At 39.5% G+C, this 25,883-nt stretch overlaps 1 protein-coding gene across 3 annotated transcripts in view; it reads left to right on the top strand.

Annotated features, from left to right (window-relative positions):
• Window positions 1-25,883, top strand: part of LOC108297231 (DNA repair-scaffolding protein-like) — a 162,644-nt gene that overhangs the window by 102,870 nt on the left and 33,891 nt on the right. For all 3 annotated transcript variants that reach the window (XM_017519947.2, XM_017519949.2, XM_017519948.2), the window contains exon 6: window positions 22,353-22,603. In XM_017519947.2, the coding sequence (XP_017375436.1) occupies window positions 22,353-22,603 (251 nt within the window). The remainder of the gene's footprint in view (window positions 1-22,352; window positions 22,604-25,883) is intronic.

The raw sequence follows: 25,883 nt of genomic DNA, 5'->3' as shown, positions 1-25,883 counted from the left end.
TACTGAAAACTAAGACAAGATTTCAGTAATTAGAATAAAAAGCGGATCCTTGGAGCCTGGTGTCATCTTGCCAGCTATCTTGGCAAACATGCTGTGGTCTTGATGAGACAAGAAAATTGCTGTATGTGGGCATGTTCTTCATGCTTGCCTTCCATGTGCATGTCTTTTCTGTGCAGAAGTGGTTAATACATGATTAACCTATGGAAAAGAAGGTCATATGTGGTCTTTTATGAAAAATTATCAGTAGTCTCCTTGTTAATACCACTAATAACTCTATACAACCTATTGACTGTAAAATATAGATGTGCAGTATTCAGTTTCCTGTTTAATGATGGAAAAAGTCTGTTCTGTGAATATTTATCAGCATCAAAGAATTCTGGGCATGATTTTTAAAAACTGAAAAGGGAAATAAGTAGGTGAGATATGAAGCTCCCATATGGTTGAAATGTCTAGAGATGAAAGGGCTGAAACAGCTTTCATCAGAGGTTTCTTAGAATTTATGGAAGTTGTAGTAAAGTAAACCATTGTAATGCCAGATAAATGACTGGTAATGTGTTCTCTGTGTCCAGGATATGTTTCCTAGGCACATGGGAAAGAACAAACTTTAGAAGGTAGCCATTTATTATATAGAAACTAGAAGCTTATTGGGGAGTGGGTTTGTATATGAAGAGGACATTGCAGGATATCATAAAATGAAGAGAAATGTGACTAAGATTCTCACATTGTGCAGGAGCAGGTGTGTAAGCACAAAGGTTACACAGGCACGATTTACCTTTTGTGGACTAGCTTTACCCCACATTGCATTGTTAAAGCTTTGAATTTATAATTAGTGATAGCCTGGACTACTTAGTGTTTTAACTGTATTTGAGACCACAAGTAGTTTCTTCAGTATTTTCTCAAGCCCTTAAGACACTTAATTCTCCCACTTGACTTCCTCTTCATCTTAGAAACTGCAATTTCCTTTGTAGGAACAACTTCCTGCTGGGCGATGCTCTCTTTGGCCACTTCTGTCTTGAGTGCCTATGTTTTTATCTAAAGCCATAAGTGCATTGCAACACTAGCCATTTCATCATCATGTGAATTGAGAAAGTCTAGTAGGAAGTCACAAGTTGATTGTCCCCAATACAAGCCCAAGTGTTTCTTGGTTGCTGTGTCATAATAGGCAGTTGGTGTTCTGAGTGGCAGTTATGAAGAGGATAGTTTATAGAAAGTACTTCATTTCTAGAGATACATTTAAGAGTCTGATCATTTGGAGAACAAAAAATACATACGTAAAGGAAATATTTTAACCATAGTCTAAAAAAGATCTTATGGTCCAGTGCTGTTTTCCCTTATAGTCATATTAAATACGTTAATTTCCAATAGTGACTTTTTTAGTTTGTCTGTGTTTTTTTTAAGGGGTCTCTATCCCCCATTGTAAGGGAGAGTCTTTAACACAATGCAAACAAATCTCTCTCTCCCTCGCTCTTTTTTTTCTATCTTCCATTCTCTTTATTTTCTGCACTGCAAGTCTTTTGTATACTGTTAGTTTCATCTTTCTGTTCAGGACCTGGCTTCATGATTGTCTCCTAAAAAGATGGTTTTTGTAGGCACAGCAATATGTCAACAGTAATTAACTTACGAAGTGAGTGGGGATTATAAATGTGGTCATGGACTCGAGGGAATGTCTTTTCCTGTGTGTGACATCTTATGTAGAAAGAAATTTGTCTCTCTCCTCAGAAGGCAGAAGGAACCTCTTTAGTTGCCCTCTGTATCAACTGCATAGGAGGCGCAATGTTGATTTCCTCTGTGTTGCTGTTCATATAGAGCAGTTGCCTCTAGGGCTCCCAGCATAAAGAAATAGTATATCACAAAAAATACTTTTCTGCTGTTGTTATTTAGAGATCAGATAAGCAGAAGCTTTCAGTAAGTGAAGTGGTCAAGATTTATTTATTTTATATTCTCTCACGTAGATTTTTTTTATACCTGTCTATATTCTTGGAGCCAAGCCTATAAAAACCAAGCCAGGTTTTAAAGCTCACAGTCTCAAAGAAGGGACAGACATCTATACAAATTATCATAATACACAAAAATTAAGTAATAGAAATGGTATAATATGTGGTGGTGACAGCCCTCTGTGGCACCCTGTAGTCGATGATGCTAAAGGAGGTATACAGTAAGACAAACAGTAGAACTTAAGGTGAATGTACACTAAAAATACACAAAAATTAGCTGGGTGTGGTGGCATGTGTCTGTAATCCCAGTTACTTGGGTTGCTGAGGCAGGAGGTGGAGGTTGCAGTGAGCCGAGATCGCCCCACTGCTCTCCAGCCTGTGCAACAAAGCCAGACTCTGTCTCCAAAAAAAAAAAAAGAAAGAACCTAGGTGGATGCTGTCAGATTCACTCATCATAGACTGTTGGGGTGGGAGAAAGGCTTCATATATGAAGGATGTTTTAGTAAAGTCGTCTTTACTGAGTAGTAGTTTGCCAGGAGGGAAGAGGAAGGGCATTCCAGGTAAAAGAAACAGTATGTTAGAAATATGAGGAAAAAAACAACAACAACAACACAGTATGTAGTTTTCTTGGAGAAACTTCTAATTTGGCGTAGCTGAGTTAGGCATTTTTTTGTGGAAGAGCAGCAGGAAATGAGATTACAGAATTAAGATCATAAGGTTCCTGAATGCCAGACTATTTGCTTTTTATTTTCGCTTGTAAATGGTTAGAGTTTTTTTGGCTGGGCATGGTGGCTCATGCCTGTAATCCCTCCACTTTGGGAGTCCAAGGTGGGTGGATCACTTGAGGCCAGGAGTTTGAGACCAACCTGGCCGACGTGGTGAACCCTGTCTCTACAGAAAATACAAAAATTATTTGGGCATGGTGGCAGGTGTCTGTAATCCCAGCTGCTCAGGAGGCTGAGGCAGGAGAATCACTTGAACTCAGGAGGTAGAGGTTGCAGTGAGTGGAGATCGTGCCACTGCACTCTCCAGCCTGGGAGACAGAGCAAGACTTGGTTCCCCTGCTCCCCCCAAAAACCCAGACATTTAGTTATAACAGACAAGGACAGAGAGATGTGTAGCCAAAGTTGGTAGACAGCTTTCAAAGCATGTGATTTTCTTATTTTGCTTTGTCTAGTTTTAAAGTTATATTCTTTTGAGGGGCAGTGGAGAACAAATTATTAGCTATTAAGAAAACAAACATAATTGTTTTCTAAAGCACAGCCTTCAAAGAAATAGGTTTAATTGTTCCATATTCTCAAGCTACCAGATTTTTTTTTTTTTTTTTAAGAGACAGTATCTGGCTGTTTAGTACAGGCTGGTCTTGAACTCCTGGGCTCAAGGGATCTCCCTAAGTAGCAGACACTACAGGTGTGCACCACTGTGCCCAGAAATTTCTCGTTTTGTTAAGTTTCTTTTAAGATAGTTGTCATTCAATCAGTAAGTTGTAGATGATGAAGAAAGGAATTTGAATATATTAGGGACTCTTACAAGTATTATTAAGAATCTGGGCTGGGCACAGAGGTTCACGCTATAATCTCAGCACTTTTGGAGGCTGAGGCAGATTATGAGGTCAAGAGATCGAGACCATCCTGGCCAACATGGTGAAACCCTGTCTCTGCTAAAAATACAAAAATTAGCTGGGCCTGGTGGCGTGCGACTGTAGTCCCAGCTACTCAGGAGGCTGAGGCAGGAGAATTGCTTGAACCCGGGAAGTGGAGGTTGTAGTGAGCCGAAATCACACCACTGCATTCCAGCCCAGTAACAGAGCAAGACTCCCATCTCAAAGAAAAGAAAAGAAAAAAGAATCTAGCACAATAGAAAAGCTTTTTTAGTTTGTCTTAATTCAAAGTTCTACATTACCTGAATGCTTAAGATTATGTTAATACCCAGTATTCCCAGGAAGTTTGTTATCAGTCTCAGGAAATCCATCATTTTACGTGACCTTAAGATAGAATTATTTCTAAGAAAAAAATCATTTCAAAAACATCTCTCATTGTGCCTTTTTAGGGACTTTGATTGTGTTAGACACACTTTGAGGTCTTTGAGCAACAGTGAATCTTGGTAAATTAAACTTTTTTGTTGTAAGAGCCAGTTACAGGAATTGATCAGGAATCAAAGAGCAAAAAGACTATTTATTTCTGGCTGGCTTTAAACATGGAGGAGACCGGCCAGGTGCAGTGGCTTATGCCTATAATCCCAGCACTTTGGGAGGCCAAGGCGGGTGGATCACCTGAGGTCAGGAGTTAGAGACCAGACTGACCAACATGGAGAAACCCTGACTCTATTAAAAATACAAAAATTAGCTGGGTGTGTTGGCGCGTGCCTGTAATCCCAGCTACTCTAGAGGCTGAGGCAGGAGAATCACTTGAACCCAGGAGACGGAGGTTGTGGTGAGCCGAGATTGTGCCATTGCACTCCAGCCTGGACAACAAGAGCAAAACTCCAACTCAAAAACAAAACAAAACAAAACAAAAACATGGAGGAGACCATGTGCCAAATAATGTCAAAAGCCTCTTGAAGCTGAGAGCAGCCTCGACTGCTTTCAAGGAAACAGGGACCCCAGTGTGCAAGGAACTGAAGCACACCCCAAGCAGGTGTGACTGGAAGAGGATCCTGAGCTCCAAATGACAAGGGAGCCCAGCCAGGACCTTGATTTTGGCCTTGGGAAGCCCTGTGTAGAGAAGCCGGTCTTGTCATGCCCAACCTTCTGTTTACCCAGATAAAGTTTGAACAGAGCTGTGAGCTAATAAATGGTTGATGTTTTAAGTTGCTAAGTTTGTGGTAATTTGTTGTGAAGCATTGGAAAACCCATACAGGGCAACATCAACCAGTCTGTAATATCCCAGTGCCAATGGCAGGATCTCTTACGTAGTAGATTTCTCTTCAGAACATTTGATATTGTACTAAGGCCATAGTAGATGCCAATAAGTAGTAAGTTGAATTTTCAGAATCACTATACTAATACAGGTCATTTGAATTTCAGAGTTTTATTGTAGCATGTCAAGGTATATTGAATGATGAGGAAAAACATCTTGGGATTTTCCTTTATGTTAAAAAAAAATTTTTTTAACCTAGAAAAGCAATAGAGAAACATCATTTTTATTGAAGCTCACTTGTTCTGGATTGGAGTTGGCAAACTATAGCTTACAGTTTAAAATCTGGCCCACCACCTGTCTCCACAATGAAGTTTTATTGGAGCTCAGCCATACTCATTAGTTCACATGTTATCTCTGGCTGCTCTCACACTACAATGGCAGAGTTGGGTATTTGTGACAGACACTGCATGGCCCACAAAGCCTAAAATAATTACTATATATATATTTACCAGATATAAAGCCTAAAATATTTTCATTTATAGAAAAGTTTGCTGACCCCTGCTCTCGATGGTGATTTGCTTTCTAGCCATATTCATTTAACCCTAATTGGCTTCTATCTATGGGGACTGATATTCCTTTAAGTTATTATTTTTAATATAGTTAGCCATACCTGATTATCAGGGTTGTATAGACTGGTTTTTACATCTCACTCTACTGAAATGATAGGAAATGTGATAAAATTAATAAAATCTCATAAACTGTGTGTGTTTGGGGTCCCTAAGGTTATTTCCAAGTTCAGTGATTTGCTAGAAGGAGTCCTAGGACTTAGAAGTAAGTATACTCATGATTGCAGTTTATTACAGCAAAGGAAGCAAGTGGGAAAGGTGTGCTGGGAGCAATCTGGAGGAGACCAGGGCACAAGCCTCCAGGTGTCCTGTTCCATGGGAGTTGAACAGGACACGCTTAGTTCCTCTAGCAATGAATTATGGAAGTTCATTATGTGCAAATATTGTCTATTAGGGAAGCTCTCTTGGTCCTAACAGTTTAGGATTTTTATTCTGATGCAGTTTTGTAGATTCACAGTGCCTGTGTGACTGACCACAGCTACTGAAACTGTCGCCCAGGAGGAAACAGCAGGTTTCACCATAAATTATGTTGTTTGCAGAGACTACGTAGACAGAGTGGTACAGTGTGGTCAAGGTTTCAAGTATGCAAACGTTTCTATCAGAATATTCCAAGAACTCAGTTCCCAAGTGGCCGGGTGAAGGGCCAGTCACCTGAACAGGTTGGAGCAACTCAGCCTGCTGAGTTAATTCATTCCCAAACTCTCCATAATAAGAATCTCTAGTGGCATATATTTCAGAAACACCACATATTTTGCTAATTATAATTAGATTACAAAATGTCCTTTTAGTGCCTTATTTTTATTCAGCAGTATCTTATTTTCATTGAAGAAACACTTACATGACTTCATAAATCAAACCCACGATAACTTTATAGTACTTAAAGTTATGGGTATTTAAAGTTACACCAAGATAAACATTGTTTTAATTTAATTCATAACTTAAACCAAGTGTCTTCCCAAGAGTGGGGTTTCCAAGATTGGGGTTTCCAGCACTACCTTTGACATTTCTAGTTTTTTTAGGGACTGAGAGAACCTGGCACTTTTTCCCATAGTTCATGTTCTTGCATGAATATCAGACAGTAATTATTTTCAGAGATGACTTATGTGCATAATATTGTTTTAGCTCATTATGGTCAATAAAATTCCCAACAGTATATTAAACATTATCTTTTCACTATTGAAATAATGATGAAACAAGCATTATGAAACATGAGCTACTTTTTAATTTTTTTAATACTAAAGTCCTTAGGAAATCATGTTTGTTGAACTTCATGGTTATGGAAAAATACATAGGGACAAATTTGTTCTTTAAAGATAATTCATTTTGCCTTTACTCATAATTGCAGCGATCAAAGTTAAATGTATCTACATATGTATAGATTTTCCTCTCTTAATTCTTCTGGCCTCTATTATTTCTAGACGGAGCCTGGTACCTTGTGTGTAAGATGCTGTGTAGATAGTAGTAGTCCTGAGATTTTTCTCTTGTGTGACTGTGGACAACTGCATTTAATTCATTTGATCTTGTTTCAGTTTACCTCATTTGTCTTCTTTCACCCCAAGGTAATCTCATAAGGATTATTTTGCTCAAGTTTGATTATTTCAAAGAAGCATCATTATGTACACTTAAGATGGCAAGATGGCACTTGCCAAAACCTCAGCCAGTGCCTTTGGGGTTAACCTTGGATCTTGAACGGGGCCCTGGTACTCTGAAATAATTGCTCTTAGGTTTGCTTTGCAGTTGGGTGTTTTGAGCTCTCAGTGGCTCAACTTAATTGTGAACAAGTAGCCAAATGTAAATCTCTAAAGAGCAGAATCTATATTTTATTCGTCTTAAGAGTCCTCCGGGTGTCCCACATTGAGTCTTGCTATAGGCCCACAAAACCCAAGGCAAACTGAAAGGGGCTCGTGGCTTAGGCAGTCAGTCAGAAAAGGCTGTTAGAGCAGACTCCAGCACCCTAGGAGTGGGGTCAGTGAGCAGAGCAGCTTGTAAGGAAGCCCAGCTGGCATGCAGAACTGCACTACCTCAGAGTCCAAAATAATGGCCCTCCACAGGAATGCCTGTCAGCTGTCATGAGATTATTTGCCTATATTCAACATAGAGAGGCTGGGCTTGGTGGCTCACGCCTGTAATCCCAGCGCTTTGGGAGGCTGAGGCAGGTGGCTGGCTTGAGTTCAGTTATTCGAGACCAGCCTAGGCAACATGATGAAACCCCATTTCTATAAAAAATACAAAAATTAGCCAGGTATGTTGGTGTAAGCCTACAGTCCCAGCCACTTGGGAGGCTGAGGCTGTAGTGAGCCAAGATAGCACCACTGCACTCTAGCCTGGGTGACCTGGGTGAAAGAAGAAATGATGGAAAACTTCACTAGGAAGAGCTTTTCATTAAAATGATTAAAATATAAGATTTTAGAATATTCGGCTTAAAGGAGTTTAGGAAAGACTACTTATTGCAGACTCCTTATAGAGGGCAGAGTGCACACAAGCATAATCACAGTTCAAGGAGCTTCCTGTGCAAGGTGTGTTTAACTTTATTCACCTGAGCGTGTTTAAGCCCATGTACCAGCGAAGCTCCTTGTTCCCTTGATCCCTGTTGCCTTCACTCCTTGTGGAGCTCCCAGGTGAGGAGCACCCCCTGGGTCCACAGCTCAGGGCTGTCCATTCACCGATCACACTGCTTTTGCTTTTCTTATTGGTTTTGTTCTCCTAGGACACCCACCTGGCTTGATTCCTCTGAAGTCTTCTACCTTCTCAGGGCTTCTCTCAATTTCTTTCATTCTCACCTTTCTCGGTCCTCTATTGTGTAGCATTTTAATTCTTTGCCTTGAATGAAAACAAAACTTAGCTCATAACGAGAAGCAACCTGGGTTGCCTTGGGTCCACCTGCATAAATGAACAGATTTATTTTTAAAACATGCCATCATGTTTGTTTCTACTAATTTTGAGGCCCAGGTTTTGAGTGTAGGTCTGAGTCAATGACTCCTCAGCCTGTACCACAGCAACACGTGCTGCCCCTGCCTGGGAGTGGCAGAAGGCACCCTTGCAGCAGCTCAGGGCTGACGCTCACTGAGCAGGTTTTAAAACACACAGAATGGCCGGGCAGATCATATCACAGATTGTATCAGAACTCCACAGGTGTATGCTATTTTGTTGGAGAAAGGGTGTACTTTTCATCTGTGATCACTGCAGACAAAATGCATGAGAACCTCTGAGGACTGTGTTGTTGGGTGGGGCCTGCTGTTTGCTGTGGAGCCCCCTGGCCTTGGGCGCTGCTGCCTTCTCTACCCCCAGCTACTGCTTGGTGAACTTTGACTGATCTGGCAGGTGCCTTTCTTGAGCCTCATGATTCCCCTTCCCACTTGCCCTCCTGTCTCTGTCCTTTGGCTCCGCAGAGTGGGTGCAGGGCCGGATGATAGGTGGAGGGGTCTTCCATAAGCCAGTTCATGGGACTTGAGTAAAGTTCTTTCCGTCTCGCTGGGCTGCAGCTGAGGCTGGAAACATGTATTTGGTTTGAGGAAGGCAAGCCAGGTGGTTTTCAGAGGTGTAACTGTGGGTGTAGCTTGTTAAACCTGTTTGCCTCAGAAAAGATTTTTTTCCTTGAATGTGTGAGAAAACCTGTAGCTTTTGTTTTGCCTCTCACTAGCTGGCTGATTTTCATGGTTAAAGTTTCAGTCACAAAAAGCACATCATGTAAACAGTGAAAGTAGATCTCTTATTGGTGGTTTAAGCCTTTCTATTGTTTGGAATTGGTGTTGCTTTATTGGTTTTAATTCAATAGAAAATAAAATTTTGTTAGCGAGTGGGAGTCCAATATACTTTTTATTTCAGGTTGTTTTGCTGTTCATTTCCACACAACCAGTGAAGTTCTTATTGCATAGCCAGAGAGCATTCCACATGAATTAATATGTGTGCGCACATGCATGCACCATGACTGTACTGGGATGATAGAGAACCATATGGATTCGGGTCCCTCCCTCCCTCTGTACCCATTGTACCTAGAATGATTCCTGATACACAGTAGGCACTCAGTTAATGTGTTACATGAATAAACTTCATTTTAGAAGTGCGAGTGGAAACATGGGCATGTGATAACTAAATCTATTGGCCTATCAGCTACCAGTACTCTTTCATTCTCCTCAGTGTGTGAAGAGCAGTCTTGGTTTTGGTGATTTTACTTGCCATAGCGTATCTTCTGTAGCATTTTTGTGGTTGCCCTTACCATCCAACCTCCTTAAAACAGTGGTTTGTATGGGATTTAAAAGCTTCTAGGCAGGCAGGACCTTCTAACTCTCTTATTCTTTCCTTATGGTGCTACTGACTGTGCTCATTTGTAGTGTGACTTTAAGAAAGGGAGGCTGAACTCAGGATAGGCATGGTGAACCTGGCGTAACACTGCTCTGGGTGTTCTCAGACAATCCTAGTCGGGCAGGTCTGGGCCTGGTCAGTAATTGGGTGGGAGGCCTCAGAGAGCAGAAGCCCGCGATCAGCAGGAAGTGGCATGGGGAGCTTACCCGGCCTGCGAGTCTGGGCTCAGCCAGACCAGCCCCACATGGTACCATGCGCACAAGGTGTCCTCGAAGAGCCGCCCTGTGGCACGCCTTTGCATGTTGGCTGAGACCAAAGACTTGAGACTTTTGTTTTGCATGAAATATGAGTCAAGTGAGAAGTTTTCTGTCTTATGATTGGTTATCTCGAAGAATGATGACCATCCTCCCTTTGTTCTACCAGCTGAGTAGCATTTAGCTATGAAGGTGTAATTTTAAAATAAGGAAGTGAGCATTTATTAGTGGTATTCCATCATTGCTCTTGATGTGATCTTTCTATAAATTCTAGAATTAAGAGCTTTAATTTCTGAACATTAAAGAATAGTGTTTCATCTAGCTGATTTATTTCATATTACAAAGGAACTCCTTCATCTTGAAATTAGACTTTAATGTCTTCCTCACTTGAAAGCAGACACAGTTTTTCATCTAGGAGGACCCTATACATGTAGACTATCATACATGGATTTAGATTAAGATTTGGTTGATAGGAACTGGGACACTGCTATTCACGGGTAGCTCTTCAGGTATTCAGGGCAATCAGGAGAAGCTTTTCTGAACATTTCATAAAGAAATATGTAGGTAGGATTACAGGAAGTAACCTTAGCTTAAAGAGTAGCAACTGAATTATATAAAGCATTGTGGTAATTACTTTTTAAATTTAAAGTTTGGTTGGTTGGTTTTTGTTTTTTTTGTTTGTTTGTTTTGTTTTTTGAGACAGAGTCTCACTCTGTCGCCAGGCAGGAATGCAGTGGCATGATCTCAGCTTACCGCAACCTTCGCCTTCTGGGTTCAAGAGATTCTGCTGCCTCAGCCTCCTGAGTAGCTTGGACTACAGGCGTGCACCACCACATCCAGCTAATTTTTGTATTTTTAGTAGAGATGGGGTTTCACCATGTTGGCCGGGATGGTCTTGATCTCTTGACCTCATGATCCTCCCGCCTCAGCCTCCCAAAGTGTTGGGATTACAGTTGTGAGCCACTGCACCTGGTGTAAAGTTTATTTTTTAAAGAAAAAGTGATATTGTTGAAAATCCACCTGTTTAGAGAATTGTAGGATTTTAAAATTGTTTTTTCTGGTCAGCTCCCTTAAATATATGCCTGTACTTCTCATTTTACACATCCCTTCTCCCCATTGCATACATTACCAAAAAACTGTCAGATTTCAAGTTAGAGAAACAACAGGTCTTTTTCTTATCGTTTTGACTGCCCAATATTGTAGAATGTCAAAGAATTCCCAAAAGGAATGGAATTGTGGAGTCACTGTAACTCTTAGCATACAGCCTGTGGGACACTGCCTGTGGTGAGGCGAAGCTATAGAAATGCACCTGAACTGTCGGGAGCCCAGGAGTTAGGGTGCCGCTGCAGCCTCACCCTACCCACCACAGGGGCATCTTTCTGGGATCTTTTCTTCTCCATGGTCTCCTTGCTAAACAGCTGCATTTCCAGCCTCCTACCAGGTGCTCTGTGTTGGTCCTGTGAACATTTAAAACTCCAAGTAGTATTTTCTTTCTCCTTTCTTTGCTCCCTAATATTTTATCTGTTTCAATTAGCACCATTATCCTGGTTGGCATGAACTTTGGCCTCTTCTAGTACATCACTTGAACCAACTGACTCTTTCTCTGAAGTGTTTTCATTAATAATACTTGGTTACTGAACTGTTTTAGAATAATAGTTATTAAAGTAATGGGACGGAAATGAATCAGCACTTACCAGTGTGCTGAATTACTTTCAGTATATTAAAATTTATTAACTTAATTTGTCAGAGCGTTTCATCAGTGGAGTTGGAGATGCAGACAAGTCAGAATTGCACAGACTACCACTGACCCCCAGACCCCAATGTCTCAAAGCCCTATTTAATGGGTGTGGGTAAATTTGCCCAAGTTCATCATTATTCTAAGAAAAACACTTAGAGCATTGTCCCCACTGCTGATGGTTCTGTTGATTTATTTGTCTTGATTTATTTGCAAGAGAACCTGTGTGCTCTCTTTCTATTCATGCACCTGCAGGCACACACTTGTATTTAATTATGCTTTAGAACATTATTTTTATAAGTAAAACTATATTTGTGTTTTTTAATTATAATCTTTATAGTTAATAGGAAGCTTGGGCTTGCCATTTTGATTATTTGCTTTTATCTTTGTGACTGAAGGACAGAAATTCCAGGTAGTCTGTTCATCTTTTGCAGTGCAGTGTTTCAGTGACCTTGGTAGAGCTGAATACCACCAGGTATTATTAGTGTAAAATGTTCACGTTTTGATATATGGTATTTAGTTCTCTCAACATACATGAAGTTCTAAAACTGGAAAGAGAATTTCCTGAACAGAAATGACAGCAGTTTATTAAGGATTCCATTTTTCCCCATCGAATTCTTATGACATTAGCATGTATTGGTTTGTTGAATTAATTAATGAATGAGAGTTTACCGCTCATTTTTAAGCCCACCCAGCCCCCTCAGTAAAGCAAAACCATCAGTGTTTCTGGTGAAACTACTCTCAAATCTTTGTTGTTACATAGTTGTATATATACCTTTTTTTTAGCCTTTGAAAAAGCATAGCTTTACTGATACTTTGTTTTCTGTTTACTTTCAAAATACTAAAATAAAGCTTTTGTGTTACTTAAGACTAACAAAACAAATCTAGCATTGAAGAAAAGTTGGAAATATTGTTAGAAATCACTTTTTCTTTTTTTAGTACTTCAGTGTAATTTGTATAGAAACTGGTATCCACAGGCTGTAGTGCCCTTATACCATGTTTAAAAATATTTTTTTTTTTCGGTTAGTGGCAAATATTTTAAAATTAGGAGAATTCACTTAGGTTTCAGATTTCTTTATCTTCCCTTGAAGAAACTCTGCTTGTTATTGGGCAGATTGCCCATGTTGCGGGAAGCAATTCACTCTGAGCAGCAGCTGCCAGTTTAGACAGATGCGGGACTTCCCTCACACCCCTGCCATCCTCTCCTTCTTGTCTCTCTCACCTTCTGGGGCTGGAGGCCATGAACTCAGACCCCTTGCTAAAAAATTCCATTGGCGACCCAAGTCAGTGACCAGTGATATATTTTTGTTTATCTAGATGGCCTAAGAAAGATTTCTGTATTTCTTGTTCTGCCCATTTTGGAGAACAAACATCCCTAGTGACTTAACAGACTGAAATATTGTGTCTTCTCCTACCCATGACATGGCTTCCTGCCAGTCTCTCTCTTTTGTTCCTTCTCCCTCCATTTTGTTTTGTTTTGTTTTGTTTCCTCATTTGGCCACTGTCTGAATCCTCTAGATGGCTTTTATACTCTCTACTTTTAATTTACTAAATTTAAAATGTTTTAAAATAAAAAAAATACATACTTACTGAAAACATTTCAATTAGAACAGTGGTTAAAGCAAAGAATAATAATCTCAGCTCCCAGAAGTAATCATTAAGTTTCTTGAGTAGCCTTCAAGAATATTTGTATGTGTTCTTCTGTATTTTTTTGGTTTTTCCACCTTATACATTAGTTTTATCACTTTCTGTATTTTTATCAAGACATAGATCACATTGTTTCTAATGGTTGCATAATGTTTTCTTGTATAAATACCATAACCAGCACTTGATTAATGGATGATTCCAGTTTTTTTTGGTTTGGGGTTTTCTTTACGTATATTATGCTGTGGTGTGCTTCTATGTACATATGTGTATGGACAGTTGAGTTGAATAGACCCTGTAAGAGAATTGAGAGGTTGAAAGTATTTACATTTAAAGTTTTAATGTATATTGCTTTTAGTCTTCCAGTACAGTCACATGAATTCACTCTTTCTGTCTCATTGGCCAAGTGCTTCTGCTGGCGTGTGGTTGCCAGGGAGACTGATCATCTTATATTGGTCATTTGTATCACATTTCATTGCAATGCCTGTGTGCATATTTTGCTCATTTTTTCCATTGGGTTGGCTTCCATTTCTTATTGATTCATAGCAGTCCTTTGTACATTGAAGAAAACCAACTGCTTGTTAATAGTGAGAGTTTGTTTTTTTTTTTTTTTTNTTTTTTTTTTTTTTTTTTCCTTTGGTCCTCTTTTGTTGTTGTTGTTTTACCAGTTTGCTGTTTTTTAAATGTTTCCACTTAGGGAAATTGTTGGACACGGTTTTAAATTTTTATGTGGTCAGTCTTTTCTTCTGTGGATTTTGTGTCATAGTAGAAAAACCTTTCTCCAGTTTACAATTATTTTTAAAAATGCATCCATATTTTGTTTTAGTTCTTTATAAAAATATTTTGATTTTTTGAGCCGTTGGAAATTAATTTTGGTGTAAATAGAGAGGGATCCAGTTTTTTTCTCTCTCCAGAAAGGTAGTCAGTTGTTCCCAAGTAAGTTTATTTTGCTTAGTGATTTGGACTCTTATTTTTATTATTTTTACATGCATTCTTATTTCTATTTGGGTATTCTGCTGGAGTATCACTTCCGTTTCATTGGATTGTCTGTTCCTGTGTTGGTACCAAGCTTTTAATATCTATAGTTCTACAGTATGATTTATTATTTGATAAGTGTTGCCCTTCATTTATTTTCTTTTTTAGAATTTTCCTTGCTTGAATAAAAAAAGCTTGAAGGAAATTCTTTAAATTTAATGGGGTAATTCTACTTGACGTAAGTACTCATATGCTTTATATGTATACTTTAAAATTTTTTGGTTATACTGAGGGTCCTAGTTATCAACTGTTGCTTTGAGATTCACTACACGCCTTCATCAGGTGTGTAGGCCTGGAGAGGCAGGACAGTGTTTTGGAAGAGTGGAGTCGGGATCAGTGGGAAGTGGGCTGCCTCTTGGCTCTGTTACTAGATTGCTACGGGGGCTTGAGCAAGTCACCAAAGTGTCCTTCATGTGTTTCCATGTATACATGGACAGCCTCTCCCAGCATAGTTACTCATATTTAGATACAGTGAGTAGTTTTCCATCACTATATTTCATTCAGCTGTTGTGAGGAATAAATGAATTAATACATGTGCAAGTACTTCAAAACTGGTAGAGCGTAGTATAAGAACATGATGATGATGATATTGTTGTAGTTATTTTTCCTGTTTTACTTTAGTTGAAGGGAGCCTAATTTTTTCTCATGTTCCAGAAAATAAGGAGGAAGAGAGATAGAGAGAGAGAGAATGAGTTTGCTGCTAGAGAGAGAGAGAGAGAGAGTGAGAGAGAATGAGTTTGCTGCTGTTGCCCCAGCCTCCTCACCCACCAATTTCTGCTCGAGAGCTGAAGGCAGACCTGTATGATGAGGGGATATGTAGGCTGAAACTTTGAAACTTGAGGAAGACTTAGGGAAAGATTTGGGGTGGGAATGAGGAAGCATATTCTAGGGCAGGAAGGGCTGTGGTGTCCACAGGAAATAACATGGTGTGGAAACCTAAAAGCAGGTCAGAAGGGCTGGGGAGCAGTGACGAGGTAGACAGCTACCAGTAGAGGCCTGGTGGGTCCAGAGGCCACCTGAGGCCTTAGAAACCACAGGGCAGGTGGGGGACATTGAATGGCATCCTAGATGTACTGGGAAGTCGTTTATAGGATCTAAAGGAACGGTGCGGAATGCTCTGACTTAGGTTGTTCTGATTGTTGTGTGGAGGGCAGACCCTGGCAGGAGGGCAGGAGCAGAGCGAGAGATTAGCACTGAGTCGCAGCCATTGTGGTGCCAGGTGGAAGTGGGTGGAGAGAAAGGTGCACATCCTGGCTAGTTTTAGAGGTAAAACTTACTCATGAATTGGAGATCAGGGGATTTCTGATGTGCACCTGGGTAGCATGTGGTATTATTGATACAGGTGATATTGGGCCAAACAACTGGTTTTGAGGAATATATTAGGAGTTTGATTTTGAACTTGTTGTATTGAGATATTTGTGAATATGTGAACTGAACCCTTTAAGAGAAGATGGACAGTTCTGAAATGGAGAGAAGTTGGCCGGGATATTTACAGTGACTTCCTGCATTAGCATTTCCCTTCTTTCAATACATCCCATATGCAGTCTCCACAGCAGTCTTATCAGCATGCCTTTTAAGTTCATCCTCCTTGCCTACTCAAAAGCTTTCTGCTTTCTTCAGGGATATCTAAACTCTTAAACCTGACACTCAAGATCCTCCACAGCTTGCTCCTTATCCAACCCATAGGATTCTGTTTTTCTTGTTACTGTCTCTTGGCTCCCAGTATGAACTCTAAACTCTCAGTTGTCTAAACTTGTCTATAGATCGTGAAAGTCACTGTACTTTCCTGCCTTATGTGGTTTCTGCTCTCTTTTTGAGTCTTTATCAGTTGAGAATTTTCCAATCCTCTGAGGCCCAGTACAGGTTTTACCTCTTCCACTACGTATACTGGTTTTAGATCAACCGGAAATAAGGGCTCCATTTTTTGTCCATTTGGAGAATTAGTGTGAACCCTGCTTATGTCTGCTTTATTTTATTTCAAGCTCTTTATGGAAGTGTGCCTCGTCATATTTTCTCTATTACATAATACCTTATACATGGTGTGTACTGAATAAATATTTATTTAATGTTTTCTCTATTTGGAGATATTTTTCAGGTAATTAGCCTCTTAGTTGCAAGTAAAAGGAACTAAGTGTAGCTGTTTTTTAAAGAAGAGAAAATCCACTAGAACAGTACTGCATATCTTGAGTAACAAAATAAAGTTGAAGGATGAACTGAGCCTTGGGGCAGCCCTGGAAACCTCACCAGCAGAAGCTCATGGACTTTTCATCTAGAGGTCTGTCATTAGTGTAGCTTAACTTCCACTTTCCAGACTCAATTCAAAATCTTGAGGAAAAGAATCTGATTGGCTAAGCATTGGTCAGTTGTCTACCTGAGGCCAATCAGCTTTGACCCCTGAAACAGACTTATCCTAGACACATGGCTGCTGCGATGTGAGATGTCCTTAACCCCATGGCTACCAGAGGTTGAAGGATTTCTCTCTATGGATAGAAACATTTTCTCTCTGAAAAAAGGAGTCAGAAATAAATTGTGACAGATTTGTACTACAGCAGTATTGCTAACTTTGGAAACTGAGTCAGTATTGAACACTTTATGGTTTTGAGAAATTATAGATGGTTTTAACCAAGGTCATGTTAGTATATTGCAATGGAAATGGGACCAGACTATTGTCTTTGTTGACTGGCTTCATAAGAACAATTCCTTGCCTCATATCAGTCTTGCTGTTTGTGATATTTACTCATTAAATCAGAAGACTCCTCCTTGCAAACTTTCTTACATCAGGAGGAAAAAAAGTCCTTGTGGTAATAATTTTATTGCATTTAAACATCAGCAGATTATGGTAATAGCTACATAGTCATTTTTGCTCTGTGCATTTGACCATTGCAGTTGTTTTTCTGCTATAAAAGATCCTTATTTATTCATCTATATTATTTCTGTAACTGGGCTATATCTCTGAAAGAAGTAACCTTCTGTGAAAGTTTCAAGAGGGCATCAGTTGGTTAACTTTGCAAAAACAAATTTAAATCTTTACTTTGTTCTTGAAAGTTATCATTTATTTAAAGTAATTATTTTTTGTAAACATGATTTGGTAAAGGATAAAAATTTCCAAATTTTACCCAAGTACATTGGGTCACCATGTAGCAGCAGTAGGCTACCTATCAGGAATAACTGTGGTTAAGAAATGTGATTGATTTTTTTTTTAAGGTATGGGAAAGAATGTCAGTGGTGTATACCAGGTCCTTCTTCTGTCACTTTAAAATTTTAATAACAGTTTTCTAACCACCTTCTCTCTATGGAACACATAGATCCAGATGATTGAAAAATTCATTTTCTTTCCTACTAGAGAAGTGAGTAAAGGATATGAACAAACAGGAAGAAATTTGAAGAGCCATTCAACAACTACAAAGATGCTCAATCCTGTGAATGATCAGGGATGTGCACACTTAAACAGGAGAGATATAACATTTCACCCCAATCAGATAGGTATAAATTTAGAAGCTTAAAATTACTCAGTGATGCTGATAATGTGCCACAGCTTTCAAACACTGCTGATGGGCATTGCTGTCAGCACAGTGTCTCTACAGAGCCATCTCACAATTGCCAGTGTAGTTGAGAATGGACTGTCCAAGAATCCACTGGGTAGTGTCTACCACTGAGGAATCAGCATGTACGTGCCCAGTGAAACAAGTGCAGTACATACATGTTACAGTAGTGTTGTAATGTGAAAATTTACAAAATTCTTAAGTGTCTACCAATATTGAAGCAGATAAGTAAAAAGTGATATAGTCAGACTCTGGAATACTTCATTGCAATGAAAATTAATGAGTTACAGCTGCTGTGTCCTTGCAAAATAGTACATTTGTATGTGTGCAATTAAAAAAAAATGAAAACAGATGATAATGAAATGTCAAATTCGGGAGACAATTGCCTCTAAGGAGAACAGGCACAGGAAGAAAAATACAGGACATTTCAACTGTGCCATTAAAAAAAAAAAAAAAATCTAAAAAAAATTTGCATCAAGTTAAAATTTGACAAAAGGCGATGGGTACATCTACTTGTTATTTTTTTTCCCTACCTTTCTGTGCCTTTAAATATTTCATAATAAATAGTCATTATCTCTAATTCTTAAAATATTTCTCAAAGAATTTTTCCATTTTTGGATGATTAAACTGGGAATGGGGGAGTCAGCTTGTCCAAAGTAACAAAGTAATTAAATAGTTGAGATGAGATCAAAAACAAGTATGTCTTGTTCCAAAACTCATTGCCCTTCTTTCTCATTAATCTGATTCTACAACGTAGAGAGGAAATGTAAGCTTGAACCTATGAACCTGCAGTCACCTTTGACCTATCTCTTACTATTCCCTCTCTTTTCCACCCTCCCTGGCACGCACATGTCTGTGCGCACATGTACACCTGCACGTACCATCCCTTTCTGAAAGATCATGTGTTCCTCATAGTCAGGCCCAGGCCAAGGCAGCTGGCGTCCAGTGAGCAAGTAGGTCCACTAGGTCCTCTCTGTCTGTGGTAGGAGAGTTCTTCCATGTTCATCCGGGATTATGGGCATAGGGGGATGTTCTAAAATACAATTTGCTAAAATGGTGACTTATAGTTATCTTTTCCTAAATGTGTTCCTTCTAGCTTGGCTCCTGTTAGAAATGACTACATGGGCTGGGCACAGTGGCTCACACCTGTAAGCCCAGCACTTTGGGAGGCCGAGGTGGGAGGATGGCTTGAACTCAGGAATTTGAGACCAGCCTGGGCAACAAAATGAGACCTTGTCTCTACTAAAAAATTTAAAAAATTAGCCAGCCATGGTGGCACACATCTGTAGTCTCAGCTACTTGAGAGACTGAGGTGGGAGCATCACTCAATCCCAGGAGAGTCGAGGCTGCAGTGAGCAGTGTTCATGCCACCACACTTCAGCCTGTGCATCAGAGTGAGATCCTATCTCAAAAAAATAAAAAACAAACCAAGTAAATAAATAATTTAAAAATGACTACACAAAGGATCCACGATTTGCTCTGTGGGTTAAGACAGTATTTGTCTTTTTGGTTGTCTGCAGAAGACATTTTTTGTGTTCCACATTGTCTTTTATATAGAAATCCTCTTAGAAACCAAGAAAAAGGTTTTACTAGAAAAATAAATACAAATTTTAAAATACTAAATTTGAAACCAAAAGACATATAAACTATAGGGGCTAAAAAGAATAGCTAACATTTACTAAATGTTTAATATGTTAGCATTTATTACTCCATCTCCAATTTGAAGATGAGGAAACAAAGGTATAGGGAAGTTAAATAATTCCCTGAGGTAGCCCACTAGTAGGGAGTAGGGCTGAGACCACGACAGTGTTCAAGTCAAACACCACCTTTATTGGGAAAGACCTTCTAGGCTGCTACCTCTCCAAGTGATCTCCATTTCTACATCTGCTACATGCAGGGTGCATTTGGAATTGTCCATAACTTACTTTGTATGTTTAGTTTTTCCTTTAGTTTTTAAATTGGGTATAAGGATGCAGGAATATGAATGGACTTAAATTTTTTTATACTACTGTAGCAGCTAACATAGCATGTGAGTAGTTGGCATTCAGTATATTCCTAGATATTAGCTAGGAATTTTTGTTCTCCCAGCTAATTTTTGTGTTTTTAATAGAGATGGGATTTCACCATGTTAGCCAGCCTGCTTTCAAACTCCTGGCCTCAAGTGATCTGCCTGCTTCAGCCTCCAAAGTGCTGGATTATACTCACCCAACCAGAAACAGACCGTTTCTGACACTTAACTTTTCTCTTTCCCTGTACCCCTCCTGGCTTTGTTGCCCTTCTTATGTGTTCTCCTTGGAGTCCAAGCAGTAACTCCACGGCACCATTCCTACCACAGTGTTTTATAACTATCTGGGTTTGGCCTCCCCCATCCTTACAAGCAGCATGAATCCTCTTTATCGTTGCATGTGAGTCCCCATCCCAAGCCACCTGTGGTTGGTTATTTGTTGACTTATTTCTAGGATGTTGGTTCTCAGCGGGGGGTGATTTTGTCCCCAGAGGACATTTGGCAACTCCTGGAGACCTTTTTTAACTGGTGAGGCGGTGCTCCTGTCATCTAGTGGGTAGAGGCCAGGGGTGCTGCCAGGCACTCCATCGTGTACACTATGGCCCAGCTCATGGTCCAGCCCCAAATGGCGAGAGTACCAAGGTTAAGAGACAATGCTTTAGGACAAAGGGCAAAACTTTAGGGCACTTAAGACTTCTTATAACAGAAAAAATGAAATTATTTAAATATGGGGTTCTTAAGTAATGTGTAAAGGATTTAGTGTCAAAGAGCTTCATTCTGAATCTGAACTGCTCTGGATCTTTTGGTGACCCATTTTTAATGTTTATTCAGAAGCTCTCATGTGAGGCACACCTGTGTCCCAGTGATTACTAATGGATTAACAGGTACTTGGAGTGAGTTAGGCACAAAACTGAAATGGTGAGGACAGTAGAACTAAGCTCTGCATTTATTTTAGAAATTTAGGCATTTACTTTTTCTTATTTACAGTGCATCTGATAGAAGGTGACTACTCAAGCAGTTTTTTTGACGAGGTATGGAGATGGATGGTTCTTTTTTTTGACTCTTAGAAAGAATTTGGCTGGGTGTGGTGATTCATGCCTGTTAGCACTTTGGGAGGCTGAAGTAGGTGGAACACTTGAGGTCAGGAGTTTGAGACCAGCCCTGGCTAACATGGTAAAACCCCGTCCCTACTAAATATACAAAAATTAGCTGGTGGGCATGGTGGTGGGTGCTTGTAATCCCAGCTACTTGGGAGGCTGAGACAGGAGAATCGCTTGAACTGGGGAAGCAGAGGTAGCAGTGAGCTGAGATCACACCACTGCACTATAGCCTGGGTGACAGAGTAAGACTCAATCTCAAAAAAAAAAAAAAAAAAAAAAAAAAAAAAAAAAAAAAAAAAAAAAAAAAAAAAAAAAAAAAGAAAAAGAAAAAAAGTAATCCTCAGAAAAAAAGGCCTTTCACTTTATGTAGATTAGTTAATGAAGTAAATTCTAGTACCACCCCCAATATTTAGGTAGTAAATAGACTGCTAGTGCATCCTAACTGGAAGTTAAGAAATTAAAGGATGAATTGTTGCTAACACAGAATGACATGGGATTGACCTATACAATCAAGTATAGGAAAATAAGATCTTCTTGTGCTTTAAGGTTTTAGCATGTGTCTCAGTAAAGACAGAAAACGTCAAAAAAGTTTTGATTCTTTCCTCCAGAATTGGCCATATGATATGTTTTTTTTTTTTCTTTTTTGTAGGCCATATGATATGAATTCTTGTTTTATAATCCAGTTTTCAAAAAATTATTTTGGAAGTTTAGAAATCTCAGTCAGAGAAAGAAGAAACACTTTAGGAAATGTTAGGAAAAGGAGACAGTGACTCATATTCTTAAATAGTTCCTGTTGATATTTGCAATTTCAAACTAGTCTCTGGAAAATATGATATAATTTTACTGAGAGAGTCAAGTCTTTATCTTTATTCTTGGGGATTCCTTTGGCAAATTAAATGATTTACACCTGAAGAGGCAATTTAGCTTCATGTTAAATTTCAAAGTCCAAGAAATACTTTCTTTCCAGTAGTTGTCAGATTCGTAGTGACGATCATCAGCCTTTCAGATGAGTGTTACTAGTTCAGTTTTGGAGATTGTGCTGTCTTGTAGTTTGCTGAAAGAAGATTGAAATATTTGTACTTACTTTTGTGGGTTCTATGAGATAAAGTCTGACTTACAGTTGATTTAACCTCTTCTTGTCTTTGTCTTGGTTACTTTGGGATTTTGTCAGAACAGAGGTTTAAGCTGCAGATACTGTATTCAAAAAGCTCCTTCAAGAAATGTAACTGTAAGGGAATGAAATGATATAAATAAATGTGGACTTGAATAAAATACTTGTTGTATTTAAAAATATGCCTTTCTCTTAATTTTTTTCAGCCAAGTTCTATAGAAATTTTAGAGTATTCATCAGATAGTGAAAAAGAAGATGACTTGGAAAATGTCCTACACATTGATTCAGAATCCCCTCACAAATACCATGTGGAGTTTGCATCAGACGCAAGACAGATTATGGAGGGACTGATAGACCCAAGAACAAAGTCAACAGAGACCATCTTGCATACACCCCAGAAACCCACAACTAAGTTTCCCAGGACTCCAGAAAATTCAGCAAAGAAGAAGCTTTTAAGGTTAAATTATACCTTTTTTAAATACTCTTTTTTTCTTCTCTTTCTTTAAAAACTGAAGTATCTAAAATGTTAATTTTAAGATACTTACATACGAAATCCTAAGTTCTGGAGCTGATTAATGGAACGTTCATCCAATTTGAGGGTCATGGGTTCAGTCATGGCCAGCAGATGTGACTGCATTTTTTAATGGAGATTTATTGTTTGGCTTAACAAATTTTATTGAGAGTCAGTGTTCTAGGTACCTTGGAGACAAGTGAATAATTGTTCCAATCTTGAGTAACTTACAATCTAAAAAGGGTAATGGAAATATGTATAGATCATGTCAGACTACTTTTATGAGAGAGATCTGCCAGGACAACACTTGCAAGTGCAAAAAAGTGTGAGAGAGCAGAGACCCACAGACAAGATGTGTCTGGTGTGCCATGAACTAGAGTGTCATTCAGGGGCTGGGCTGTGGCCATGGTGAGCAAATCAGGAAAGATATGTGAAGGAGCCTGTAGGGACCCTCCCCAACCCTGTGTGATACAAGGTCTCTTTGTTGTTTAAATCAAAAGTATTAGTAACAAAAGCCAAAATAGACAAGTGGGACCTAATCAAACTCCACAGCTTCTGTCCAGCAAAAGAAACAATCATTAGAGTGAACTGGCAGCCAACAGAATGGGAAAACATTTTTGCAATCTACCCATCTGACAAAGGGCTAATATTCAGAATCTACAAAGAACTAAAACAGATTTACAAGAAATAAAAAACAAACCCATTCAAAAGCGGGTGAAGGATATGAACAGATACATTTCAAAAGAAGACATATATGAGGCTAACAAACATGGAAAAATGCTCATCGCCACCTGTCATTAGAGAAATGCAAATCAAAACCACATTGAGATACCATCTCACGCCAGTTAGAATGTCAATCATTAAAAAATCTGGAGACAACAGATGCTGGAGAGGATGTGGAGAAATAGGAACACTTTTGCAGTGTTGGTGGGAGTGTAAATTAGTTCAACCATTGTGGAAGACAGTGAGGTGATTCCTCAAGGATCTAGAAACAGAAATACCATTTGACCCAGCAATCCCATTACTGGGTATATACCCGAAGGATTATAAATTGTTTTATTATAAAGACATATGTACATGTACGTTCATTGTGGCACTGTTTACAATAGCAAAGACCTGGAACCAACCCAAATGCCCATCGATGATAGACTGGACAAGGAAATTGTGGCACATATACACCACGGAATACTGTGCAGCCATAAAAAATGATGAGTTCGTGTCCTTTGTAGGGACATGCATGAATCTGAAAACCATCATTCCCAGCAAACTGACACAAGAACAGAAAATCAAACACCACATGTTCTCACTCATAGGCGGGTGTTTAACAGTGAGAACTTATGGACACAGGGAGGGAAGCATCACACACTGGGGTCTGTTGGTGGGGACTAGGGGAGGCACAGTGGGGGGTAGGGAGGTTGGGGTGGGATAATATGGGGAGAAATGCCAGATATAGGTGACGGGGGGATGTAGGCAGCAAACCATATTGTCATGTATGTACCTATGCAACAATCCTGCATGATCTGCATATGTACCCGAGAACCTAAAGTACAATAAAAAATATATACATATTAAAAAACCCAAACAATGCCAAGCAAAGACCCAGTGAAAATAAGAAAGAGAACCTGTAGGAAGCATTGCCACAAATGCAAAAGTAGTAGAGCATTTCAAGGCAAAGGAGTTTCAGTAGAAAGAGTAAATGTGATCATGAAGAGTGTAGGTGTTGGATCCACGGATTATATTGTCACATCATGAGAAGACAAGCAGAGCCTGTGGCTGAAGTAGCACATGGTTCAGGGAGTGAGGATGGAGCTGTGGCTCCTGTGTGGGAGCTGGGGACCAGGCAGGAGGGCTTTGATTCTTCTCTTTGGGATTGCCAATCACATGGAAAAGATCGAGACTCTAGAAAGGGTGCAGGGAATAGGAGAGACATTTTGAAAACAGCAGGGGTCCCAGTAGACTGAGAGCTTGCACCATGGTTCTGTCAGCATCCTGGAGAGGAGGTAGGCAAGGAAGGTGGAGAAGGGAGCCCCAGCTTGAGGACACTAGTGGAAGAAAGAGCATGAGGATATGGCCAAGTCTGGTGGGATGGCCAGGACACAGAGATCCATTCGTGCCTACTCACCGTAAGACAGAAGGCTTTATGCCCAAAGTGACAAAGTTGTTGCCTCAAAAGAGAATGTAATTTGTAATAGTAATAGGATGTAATTTGTAATAGAATGTGATTTGCAATCGTCTCTGGGGAGAAAGGAAAAGGAAGCCCATTAAAGGGATTACCATGTCTTTGTTGATGAAGGTGATGTCATGCAATTACAGAAAGTCATGTCCCCAGCCTTGCTGAGGGCCTGCCACTTGCCAAGCACTGTTCATGCACAGGAGCAAGCAAAGTGAAATGGTTGCTCATAACAGAGAGCACAGGTTATTGGAGCCCCACCTGTGTCAAGGGGAGGCTAAAAAGGAGCTTCGAAGTCAGCTCCTTTAGATGTCAAGTCAGAGGAGAGAAACTTTATGAAGAAAAAGCAGACTAGAAATGAGTTGTAATATTTTTGAATCTTTATCCTTCTCTACTTCTCCATGTTGATTTTATAGAAATGTTTACTAGTGTTGAATTGATACCAGTAATCTTTGGAGATAGGTTACAAATCTGTTAATTTTATAGAAAAGATAATTAGGATATCTTAACTTGCTCAGTGAATTCATCATATTTTTGTTCCATTGGAGTTTTGGCTTTTATAAATAACTTGTCTGGCTACGTTCAAAAGAGTTAATTTGGATATAGATGGCAGGGCCTTCCTGAACTTTTGGTATGACTTGATTTTTTTTTAACATTGAATAGGCTTTTACTAGAAGTAAGATTGTTGATTACAGGATATGGTGTTTCTGTTCTTAAGTTCAAGTGCATGTAACCCGAATACCCTGCAGGACAGGCCCTAATGGCCAAACTCAGCTGGAGACACAGTTTGTTTGTTTTTTTTCCTCCTCCTCTGTGTTTTTATTTTTTTATTTTTTTTTATTATTATACTTTAAGTTCTGGGGTACATGTACAGATCTTGCAGGATTGTTACATAGGTGGTTTGCTGCCTCCATCCCCCCATCACCTACATTAGGTATTTCTCCTAATGTTATCCCTCCCTAATCCCCCCACCCCCTGCTATCCATCCCCTAGCACCCCACCCCCCAACAGACCCCAGTCTGTGACGTTCCCCTCCCTTTGTCTGTATGTTCTCAT

The sequence above is a fragment of the Cebus imitator genome, unplaced genomic scaffold, assembly GCF_001604975.1.
Source record: "Cebus imitator isolate Cc_AM_T3 unplaced genomic scaffold, Cebus_imitator-1.0 Scaffold782, whole genome shotgun sequence".
Lineage (NCBI taxonomy): Eukaryota > Metazoa > Chordata > Mammalia > Primates > Cebidae > Cebus > Cebus imitator.
This window is presented reverse-complemented; position numbering and strand designations above follow the sequence as displayed.